General features: G+C 33.4%; 1 protein-coding gene across 3 annotated transcripts in view; it reads right to left on the bottom strand.

Moving 5' to 3' along the window:
- The window catches only part of LOC111055655 (alpha-actinin, sarcomeric), a 198,880-nt gene extending 186,710 nt beyond the window's left edge, over positions 1 to 12,170 (bottom strand). For 2 of the 3 annotated variants that reach the window (XM_039438349.1, XM_039438347.1), the window contains exon 1: positions 11,729 to 12,170. In XM_039438349.1, coding sequence (XP_039294283.1) covers positions 11,729 to 11,836 — 108 coding nt within the window. In that variant the 5' untranslated portion in view covers positions 11,837 to 12,170. The remainder of the gene's footprint in view (positions 1 to 11,728) is intronic. The other variant, XM_039438348.1, reaches the window with a different exon arrangement.
- Between the last annotated feature and the right edge of the window lie 242 nt (positions 12,171 to 12,412).

The following is a 12,412-nucleotide window of genomic DNA, read 5'->3' as shown; positions in this document are numbered from 1 at the left end:
CACGAGTAAATCTGAATATGAGCAACTTTAGAAACATTTGAGTCTGGGTACGTGACCAATACATAAATTCACAAGCCAAACTTGTGAAAATAATGTTTAAGGCTCAACTCACACTTACGCGACTCAGGTCGAGACTCTAGTCGAGAGCATGTGTTTCCAAATGGTGACACTCAGACCAGTCGATTCTAGCATAGATAAAGGATGAGCATAAGGATACTTATATTTCTTGTCTCTGATTCTAGTCTCCGCGACGTCACCATTTAAAAACACATGCTCTCGACTAGAGTCTCGACCTGAGTCGCGTAAGTGTGAGTTGTGCCTAAGAGTTAACTGCAAATTCTCAAGTTCAATTCAGAAAAAAAAATGTCGATAAATTGAATGGTGAGACTGGCAGCACAAACCCTTCAATTCAATTCAATATCAATTTTTGATATTGACCAAGTCATAATGGCAGGAGATGAGCATGACATCACCTATATCTTTAGAAAGCTTGTAGAGGCATATGAAGAAAATGGTATGCAGATCAACTATAAAAAGACAAAATATCTAGTCTCAGGTGGTGATGCAAACGATCTCTGTGAAGGTGGTCAAGTAATTAAGAAATGAGAAGAGTATAAGTATCTTGTCAGTCTTATAATCTCAGAAGGTAATTCAAGAAGAGAGATCACCAATAGAATTGGGCAGGCTAGGTATGCTACACAGAGACTAAACTCTATGCTCTGATCCAAAAGCATTAAGAGCAGTACCCAAGTTAGAGTTTACAACTCCATTGTGAAGAGCATTCTGATGTATGGCTCAGAAACATGGGAAATGACGAAGAGGGACAGCCACAGACTGAACGCAATAGAAATGGATTTTCTTCGAAGAAGTTGCTGTGTATCTCGGATGGATCGGGTCAGGAATTTGGAGATCTGGGAAAGAGTCGGGAAGCAGATTTCAACAGTGGATGAGATCAAAAGAAGGCGCCTTGTATGGATGGGACACATGCAAAGAATGGATGATGAACGGTGGCCCAAAAGGATATTGAATTGGAATCCACCAGGAAGAAAGGAAGAGGGGAAGACCACCTGAAACTTGGATGAAGCAAGTGAAGAGTGACATGCACGAGAGAAATTTGGTAGAGGGAGATTGGATGGATAGAGTGAGATGGCATGTGGGATACGAGAGACGGCTTGAGCTGTAAATTGAACTCGCGATGTATATATAATTTTTTATTAGAATTCAAATTTTGAGATGAAAACAACAAATCCGACAATACATGGCACAAATATATAATTGATCTTGTTCTTTCCAGATCATTCCATGAGTTGTGCCACCTTACCAATGAATGAAAATAAAATAAAATTTATAAAGATAGTAAAAGATGACACGAATCCTGGGAGAAATTCGAACAAGCAAGAAACTCTTCAGACTTTTCGACTCTTTTTTTCTATTCATGTAAACGGATACAGGTGAGACTGTGACTTCCTTCCACAAAAGAAAGTAAAAAAAGTATGATATACTGTCCAGTCAGACAGGTTACTATGGAGCATCCACTTGTTATCCTAGCAGAGAGATTCTCTTCAAACTGACAGCATTCCTAATAAATACACATCACTGCCACCCATTCAGCCAACACTGACACAGTTTGAAGTGGATCCTACTCGGATATTTCCCGGCAACAGGTGTTGAAAGTTTTGTTTTGTTAAATAAAACACTACAATAATTCAGGTACGACACACAAAATGTTGTCACTATAACTGGCAAGTTGGTCAAGAAGGAAGTAACGGTGGAAAACTAGAGATTTCACTGTCGAATAGTAAAATATAATGCAATAATAGGAGAACTTTCTGTGTTGTTGTGGTAGATATAGGTACATAATTGATCGAACGTAGTGAGGTCTATGTTTCAACTCGATTTGCTTTTGTCTGTCTGTATGTAACGCGATTACGGCCAAACGCGTTGATAGAATTCGATGAGATTTGGAAGGAATAATATTCCTTTTTCAACTGCGCGTCGATGTATACACAAGGTTTTTTGAAATTTTGCATTTTAAGGATAATGTGAAAAGAAAAGGAATTCCTCCATACTCTGATATCACTATTATACCAGTAGTTCTGTGAACAGTAGACCTCACGCAGTATTCTCATCCACATGTACCTGATTGAAACTATAGACCTTATGGAATTACAGCAATGGACTGGCTTCTCCACACATCTGTGTAATCACTTGTCAGCTGATTTATGATGAATAATTTTCTATAGTCTGATTTTTACTCCAATATTAGCGTATGAAGGAGGCTCCTTTTTCCTTTTATATTATCCTTGAAATGCAAAATTTCTAAAAACCTTGTATATACGTCGACGTACAATTAAAAAAGGAGCATACCTGTCAAATTTCATGAAAATCTATTACCACGTTTCACCGTAAATGCGCAACATATAAACATTCAAACATTAAGAGAAATGCCAAACCGTCGACTTGAATCTTAGACCTCACTTCATTCGGTCAATCATCTACTTTGAAGATAGGATCAATCCAAAGACCTTAAAGATGCATAAACTCACATGCAGCGCTAGTGTCGTACTTGGAATTGAAATCGGCCATTGACGGGGCAACCTATGAGATTATTACATACCAATACCTTTGTAATCTATAGTATTACAAATTTATAGATATAATATATCGTGCTAAAATATCCCAATGGCGGCCTTCAATTTCAAGTAAGAGCTATCATTGGGAAGGCATTGGCATTGTGGGTCTATTATCTCTTTAAGGTCTTTGGATCAATCAGACTATAGAATTATTCATAATCAATCAGCTGACAAGTGGATTATTCATTAATCATACGGAATACAAATTCAAACGTGAACTGAGTTTATTAACATAAGTGAGTTTTTGATCTTGGAGAAAACAAATAACTGTTTTTAAGAGTAAATTATGATTCAACTGTGAATTGTGATTCAACTGAATGAACTAGAACAGGTGACACCAGATATTTATGGATGAGAAAACTGCGTGAGGTCTACTGTTCACAGAGCTACTAGTATGATAACGACTTGGGTTTGTCACAATCTCTGATTTATAAAAAATATAAAAAACTAATTACGGTTGTCACACAATCTTCTATCTCTCTATTTAGTTTAATAGAGTTTAGATAAATATCTCTCTATTAGTTAAATCACAAAATTTTCAGTAAACTAGAAAGAATGTTTGAATCATTGATTTGGGACAATTTCAAGTAGTTTTCATTCATTCCATTCATCTTTTTTATCATATTCCAATTCATCTGTTGTAACAAATCTAAAGTGTGGTCCACGTTATAATGGCAGTGGATAAAGATAGAAGAATAGCGATGCCAATTCTCTGCATCAATATTAATTATATTTCTACATCGCCAAAAACATAATTGTCATCGTTGTGGACCTAGAAAAGGACCTAGAAACATTTGAGTCTGGGCACGTGACCAATACATAAATTCACAAGCCAAACTTGTGAATGTGATGTTTAAGGCTCAACTCACACTTACGCGACTCAGGTCGAGAGCATGTGTTTCCAAATGGTAACACTCAGACCAGTCGATTCTAGCATAGATAAAGGATGAGCATAAGGATACCTATATTTCTTGTCTCTGATTCTAGTCTCCGCGACGTCACCATTTGAAAACACATGTTCTCGACTAGAGCAATACCTACTATTACTTAGTAATAGTGGGTATTGACTATAGTGAGGTCCACGTTATAATAGCAGTTGATAAAGATAGAAGAATAACGATGCCGATTCTCTGTATTAATTAATTATATTTCTACACTGTCAAGAACATAATTGGCATCGTCGTGGGCCTAGAAAAGGATAGTACCACCGGCTGTGTCGAATGATAGACAAGGATAGCAAAACTGAAGTTGATCAAATACTGTCATTATAACGTGGACCTCACTATAGGTGTAAAAATTCCGTGGATTCAATTTAGTCCAGTCAACGAAAGATTATAGTGGGAAAAGTTTGGAACACAATTTTTGACCTCAAAGCTCTTTCAAGGATAGTAAGAGGGTGAACATATCAAAAGTCTTCACTCCTACCCCCTGTGCTAAGGTGTGGGGGTGGTTTGAAATTACCATACTTTGGTTTTTTGCACATATCTCGAACAATATGCGTCTTTCGGAAATTATTATCTAATACAAAATTAAGCTTACAAATTAGCCTACAAGTTTCATCTGTAACATTTATCCATACCTCTCATAGTTTTCTAGATATGAGCACTTAAAAGGTGCCACATTTTGAAGAGAAACCCTTCAGACTCCTATTTTATTCATATTTTTGGCTTTATAACTTTTTAACGACTGATTGAAAAAATCCATGCTAATCATGAGCAAGAATGGTATATAGAAAATTTAAATCGTGGTCTGAAATTGAAATAATACCCTTTGTTGAATAAATCGATCACTAACTGTGTGTGATGTATAAAATCACAACCAAGAATGGAGCTGAAAGATTTTCACTAATATGAAATCGAAATTTCCAATTGAAATTTTCTATACACTATCCTTGAATCATCAGTTCATAGAGCATCGTATTCTCTTCAATTTCATGTATTATTTCATTATTTTACGCATCTCATTACGATTGATGCAGCCGTTATAGTGTTGAGTGTAAAATCTTCAGTTTAATAACAAAAGATCAATTGACAGGGAAATTTAATTGACATATAAATTAGAATTGGAACCGTTTTGGGCGTAAGTTAGCCTGTGGTACTTTTCTGTAAGTTGTGTAATTCTCAATGATTTAATAAATAAATAAAAATTTGGATGGAACGTTAGGAACACAATATTTTTGACTTCGCAGCTTTTTTTGGACTAGTTAGAATGTAAACATATCAAAAGCCGTCAACCCTACCCCTTGTGCTTAAGGGATGAGGGTGGATTAAAAGTTTCGTTTTTTTTCATTTCTGGAAATACATTTACACGCATGTATCTTGAAACCATGCATTTCAACGACATGACTAACTGAGCAAAAATGAAGCTAGATAAATTTCCTACAAGTTCTGTACAGTAGAGTTTTGTGATATCTCCTTTAGTTTTCGAGATATCCACTTTAGAAGTGTAAAATCTTTGAAAAGGCAGTTTTTCTGCTTTTTGCACTTTCTGGGGTCTGTTTCATGAAAGTTACAAGTCCGGTAATACAGGAGAATCACCATTCCAATTACATGCTCAATATAGCCGATAAAATCAGCTGTTCCTGTATTACAGGACTTCTAAGTTTTTATGAAACGCTTATTACTCAACAACAATGCTTCGGAAACATTAGTACTGAACGTTGAGTAGTAGAGGATTCAATTCTCTACATTTTGATGTTCTCTATGGTTAATTATCTATTTTTAATAGAATTTATTTTTTCTCTGTGTTTTAATACAGTAATATTACGGATATAATTGATGCATAAATTTCAAAAATTAAAAAATAGCTATTATATGGCACTATTATAGTCTCAATCACGGTTTAAATTCACCATCAACAATTGCCAAAACGTAACTTAATATCTGTACAGAAACGAAAGTTGTGTGTGATTTATAGTTATTGTTTCGTTTTCTTACAACAGTATTGCCAACCTACCCCCGTGCATTAGTCATGGTGAGCGCATTCTTGGGTGCGCGATTATTTCTGAAAATACTCGAAAAAGTGTGCAGCATATTTTTGTGTGTGTGTGACACTTAACTAAGTTGCAAAGCAGCGTCGGACTTAACTAAGCATACATGTAACTTACTTTGATACTGTGTCGACGAGACTTGGCTCGAATCTATTTTCAGATTTTATCGTCAATCCACTTCCCCCTCTTTGCCCCGCCATTACTGCTTGTTCGAAAATGTGATTTATATTTATTTTTCTACCTCTTCTTTTTCTTTTTTTGAAAGTGTCCATTGAAATTGAGGCGAAAATTGTCGGTGGCAATGTAGCAATATCAGTGTCGTTTCTCTTTTTTTAGATTTTGGGTGTGATTATTTTAGAGTAGTAGGGGTTTGTGCTTGGATAATTACGTCACAAAAAACGGATGTAGGCATACTGAATCGAGTCGAATTCGACTGTATTGCTTAATTTATTTATCCATTTAGGGCCGGTTTCCGAGCTCTGGTTTTAGTCAGGTTCTAAACAGCTGGAGTCAGAGAATTTGCTTTCCAAAACGGGGCGTAGTCGCAGTGTTTGACCGAGCGAAGTGAGGTCTTAGATTCAAGTCGACAGTTTGGCATTTCTCTAAATGGTTGAATGTTGCGCATTTACGGCGAAACGCGGTAATAGATTTTCATGAAATTTGACAGGTATGTTCCTTTTTTAATTCGCGTCAACGTATATACAAGGTTTTTAGAAATTTTGCATTTCAAGGATAATATAAAAGGAAAAAGGAGCCTTCTTCATACGCCAATATTAGAGTAAAAATCAGACTATAGAATTATTCATCATAAATCAGCTGACAAGTGATTACACAGATGTGTGGAGAAGCCAGTCTATTGCTGTATTTCCATAAGGTCTATAGTTTCAATCAGGTACTTGTGAATGAGAATACTGCGTGAGGTCTACTGTTCACAGAACTACTAGTTATGATAATTTTCATTTTATCATTTCTATAATTGAAAAAGTTTTTCCTTGACGAAATAAAACATTCCTAAATCATTCAAAATAGCTGAAACTTTACACTAAGTTATTTTCTCTTTATTTTATTTTGTGTTAAATTTTCTAGTTTATCAAAATTTAATTTAAACGTGGTCTGTGACTACGCCACATATAAACATTTAGAGAAATGCCAAACCGTCGATCTGAATCTTAGACCTCACTTCGCTCGGTCAAACACTGCGACTACGCCCCGTTTTGGAAAGCCAATTTTCTGACTCCAGCTGTTTAAAGTGTAGAACTTAGCTAAATCCTGAGCTCGGAAACCGGCCCTTAAAGAATCTAAGATTGACTGATTGATTAATTGCCTTCATTAAGGGCGGAGTTAGGACTCCACGTCCTCTCTGCCACAAAACCCTCAATATTGGTTTGATCTATAGTGAGGTCCACGTCATAATGGAAATCGAGAAATATAGGAGAGCAGTCTAGAACTTAGCTAAATCCCGACCTCAGAAACCGACCCTTAATGAAGAATTACAATTGAAAAATAATAAATTTAAATTATGTTGAATTTATCAACAGAAATTACATGATTTACCCTAAATTAGATTATAGCTCTTGAAGTGAAAGTGGACATTGAAAGCTCCGAATTCAATAATAACCTTGAAGCCTTGATTCTATCATGTGACCCAAATATTTGTGAAAATCACAAAATTCTCCCCATAGATGTTTTAAAAGGAACTCCAACTGTTTGAAGTGAATGTCACTATAGAGATTCAAACCACGTTTACTCCAGAGTTGTAAACTAAGTTTCAAACAAATTCCGGCAGTTTGTTGTCAATTTTTTGAAAAGCACAGCACATTTTACTTGAAAGTTTTCTACATAAAATATTGAAAACTTTTTGAAGAAAACTGGGAACAGAATTATGTAGACAACTCTAGTATTTAGTATTTTAGATCCATAATGTGATCAGAAGACCACAAGGACACGTCAAAAAACGAAAAAAGCAAGAAAGCTAATACCCAAACTAGCTAAGCTAAACTCTGGTGTGAACAAGGCTTTATGAGTGGAAATCTCCAGATATTATTTATTTAACAATCTATTCATAATTTTCATGTAAACAAACGATTATAGTCTACTAACTGATGAAAAGACTTGGAATGGAAATCATTTTTGTATTAGTTGATAGGAACTTGATAAATGATAATGATAGGCTACTCAAGAATTGATTGACATCATACTTTATTTTTTAAAAAAAAGCATTGTAATATCGAGACTGAAAGAAGACATACCACAAAAAAATTGTATAAGAATCCAAAAATACAAAACTATTCAATAAAGTATACCACAAAAAAATGTTGTATAAAAATTCAAAGATACAGAACTAGTTTATAAATATTTTGGACTCAAAATTGGACAAAAAAACGTGTAGTGTAAACATAACCTATTTTTGGACAATTTCTATCTAAATTTGGGAAAGGAACAGTTTTGGGCTTTAAGCCTGTTGTTCCTTTTCCAATCATTCATAGTTGAGAATGATTGTATCTATTAATGTATAAAGAAATAAATAAATAAATAAGAAAAACTATTCAACAAAGTACACCCCAAAAACTACATACCAAAAAAAATTGTATAAGAATCCAAAAATACAGAACTATTCAACAAAGTATACCACAAAAACGACAGGTTTAACACACAAAAAAAATGATATAAGAATCCAAAAATACAGAACTATTCAACAAAGTATATCACAAAAACGACATACCACAAAAAAATGTTGTATAAGAATCCAAAAATACAGATCTATTCAACAAAGTATACCACAAAAAATGATATAAGAATCCAAAAATACAAAACTATTCAACAAAGTATACCACAAAAACTACATAGCCTACCACAAAAAATTGTTGTATAAAAATCCAAAAATACAGAACTATTCAACAGGTGATTGACGTATTTTCTATAATACATGAATGAGAATTTAAATGAAATATTTCGAATACAAAATGTGTTTGGCTTTGATTATAAACTGATTTATCAGATTTTTGTCAGATTTGAATGTGAAATAACGTGTAGAATAACTTTCAAGCCTTTATATACTAAATTGAAAAAATGGCAGATAGGGGCCTGATGTATCATTAAACATCATTGAAAAAAAACATAATGTGAACACAATTAAACATAATTGATTTTATACTTGAGAATGGGATAAATACTTGAAACTAGTCGTATCTTGAATAAAATAATAGAATTGAGGGCACTGGTAGTCATTAAAAAATAAACTTTCAACACAACAAATTCATTTTGGAATCACAAATTCAAATTGGACATTTTGTAGATCTGAATATTCAATGTAAGCTAGAAATCTATTGGTTTTAATGACCGTGAGTGTTTGAAAATATTTGATTTGATGGTCTTGGATAAATTCTTTCAAGATGTCCTAGCAAAAAAGTCGATCATAATTGAATAAATAAAAAATGGAAATATGAAGAATTAGAACAAAATAATTCTTACAGAATACAGACTAATAACAAATATTTATAGGCCTACAATTTGTGAGATAGTCCACCATTGTGTTTGACAGTACCCTCAATTGTTTTGAGTTGTGAAAAAAAATGATTTAATTGAATGATTTAATTTTGATTTGATTCATTACATTTTTACATGTAAATCACAATGTATTGTGTAGTCTTACATAAAAAACTGTAATCTACATGAATAGAGTAGTCAAATTAAATCTTAATAGTGTTCTCAGTTATATGCTTCACGTACTGTTTAAATGTTCATTAGCTGGCAATCAACCAAGCCATAGTCCTTCAATTCATTTTTAACTCAGTAGTTTTGGTTCTATAAACAACATAGATCTACTATCTATAACTTCTAACTTACCTTCACTACTAATAGATACAGAAGATAATAAAACTATACTAGATACTACACTACACTAAGGAAAGTCGTTAATACGATATAACTGGTATGTTTTACAAATATTCTACATCATTTCTTAAATTTGGAAAAAAAATTACCAAGAAACACACAGAAAAACCAAAGATACAGTTTAGGTGTACATTACAAAGAAAAGTTTAGTATTCTCACACCAAAGATAGGCTACAGATTACAAAGAAAAGTTTAGTATTCTCAAAGATACATATCAGGTGTATATTGCAAAGAAAAGTTTAATATTCTCACACCAAAGATAGGCTACAGATTAGGCGTACATTACAAAGAAAAGTTACATTAAAAGAAAGTTTAGTATTCTCACAAGTTGAAAAAAGAAAGAAGTTAAGTATAAAAGAAGGTTTCTCCGAAATAAAACAGCAAACTTTGAATTCAAACTAAAATCATTTTACCAATTCATTACTGTAGTAAAGATCTAGACAACAAATATTAAAACTACCAAAAAAATTCTATCTAAAACTACATTACCGCACATTACTAAAAGAGGTAATGTAGGTAACTGATTTTTTTCAGAAATATTTTCAGGCATAGGAAAAACTAAGCAATTTTATCTATGCATCTACTAATAATATTATTACATTGAAAATTGATACTAGAATTGAAAGTGAGTTAGATATCAAAAAGCAAAATTCAAGAATTTGATTAGTAAACTGGAAGAGAATTGAATTTAAAAGTGATGAAAAACCATGTCTTTGTAAGTGATGAGAGGTAAATCTCTGTTATACTTGGAATTTATTGACATCAAATTAGTTAGGATAAGGAGAGATAATTTATGATTTATGAAAAGAACAACATCTTACGAAATCGAAATCATCAATTATTAAACCCCTACGTTAGTTACAAAATGTCAATTTAAAAATATGATAGGTCCCCTACTATCATATTGTAATAAATATATGTTCATAGATATTAGATCAGAGCTTTGATTAGCTATTAGACCCGTGTTAAGACTAACAAATATTTGATGACTATAAAGTTCAAATATCCAAAATCATACATCTGACCCTGTAATGGAATCCTCATTTACCATAACCTATTGATTATTAATATTATTGTTCAATAAATAAGTATATACAGAAATAAAAATATCCCGCCGGTATGATATATAGAGTCTGACGCTCAATTCTTCAATCTTCTTTGCTTCGCCTGATCTAGGTAGGTCGTGGGTTCGAATCCTAACTGGGGTTATGGTTATGTGATCATGTCATCTTCTTATTCCATTACCCAAAGCATTGTCATGAAGCTTTTGGTTCATCTTCCAACAAAAAAAAAGAATAAATAAAATATAAATAACATGAATGAATAAAAAAAATTGATATTAAATAAATATATTATTAATTGATGAAAGCAAGTCCCCAGCAAGGTACGATATAAGAGTCACATTACACAGACTCAGGTCCGGTTGCACTAAAGCCGGTTAAAGTTTAACCTTGGTTAAAATTTTATGAGAAACAATCAGAGAAGGTCTTTTTGATATGGCGACTTCTCAGATTGGTTCGCGTGGAATAATTCACGATTAAAATTTAACCAGCTTTTGTGCAACCGGCACATAAACCGTTTATGATAAAATTTAGAGTATTGAGTTGAGTACTTGATTAACTATTATAGTGAGGTCCACGTTATAATGACAGTATTTGATCAACTTTGGTTTTGCTATACTTGTCTATCATTCGACAAAGCCGGTGGTACTATCCTTATCTAGATCCCCAACGATGACAATTATGTTTTTGACAGTGTAGAAATATAATTAATTAATGAAGAAAAACGACATCGCTATTCTTCTATCTTTATCCACTGCCATTATAACGTGGACCTCACTATACTCCTATGAATGATACCTTTCCATATAGAACTAAGAAATATTTGATGAAATAACAATCAAGGACCATAAATTGAAGATGTAAGGTATAAGGTATCAGGATCATAGAAGGAATAAGGTATTTTATCAAATTTTTGTGATGAAGTATATTTTTTAATTGAGAAGTTTATAGGAATTTTGAAGTGCTTACATCAAGTTCCATCGGTATCATGGACAAGTTTATTAGCTTACTACGTCGTATATCTCTGAGAATTCGTGGAAATGAAATTTCGTGTTTGTGTGTGGAAGAATTGATGGTGGAAACACTTTAATTAAAGCAATTTTAACACTTAAAAGTTGAGTTTTAAGTTGAAAATAAATTGAAAACGCTACCTTTTTCTGTTGTTTTTCCCAAGCCGGGTCCAGTAATCCTTCCCGTTCCCATTCCTCCTCAGGCTCCATGTAACCGTCACCATACTGGTCTCCATTCATGTGCTCCATTTTTGAAATTAAACTGTAGTTTTCAAATTTCCGATTGATTGAAAGTCCTTTCCAGGGCAGAAAATCGAGGCTGCACTACCGCGCACACGGTAAAAACCCTACCTAGGGTCTCGCGGACACTTCGCACTGAACAGAAGAATCAGAGACAGCCGTTTCCAAACTCAATTCCACTTTACTACGGCTGTTTATAGAAGTGACGTTGTAGTGTCACGTGGTACAGTGTCGGCGCCTTCTAGATTATCTTCAATTTACGTTTAGATTCTCAACTACTATCAACTTCAAAATAAAAACTACAAACCTCAAAAATAATAATGAAATTACCTTTATAAAAATCTCAATATTCGAACAAATGAAACAGTTCGGATTATATATGGAGTGTTGTCATTTCATTCACAGCTATGTAGCGATACCAACCTAACAGTTAGACACTAAAGCCTTATGGTATTACACTAAAATAAGGTCCACGTTATAATGGCACAGGATGAAGATAGGAAAACAGCGTTACCGTTTCTCTGCGTTAATTAATCTTATTTTGTTATCATTTGTATTAGTTGGCTGTGTTTGGTTATAGTTATT

The sequence above is a fragment of the Nilaparvata lugens genome, chromosome 11 (genome assembly GCF_014356525.2).
Source record: "Nilaparvata lugens isolate BPH chromosome 11, ASM1435652v1, whole genome shotgun sequence".
NCBI lineage: Eukaryota > Metazoa > Arthropoda > Insecta > Hemiptera > Delphacidae > Nilaparvata > Nilaparvata lugens.
The sequence above is the reverse complement of the archived record's forward strand: the minus strand, read 5'-3'. Positions and strand labels throughout refer to the sequence as shown.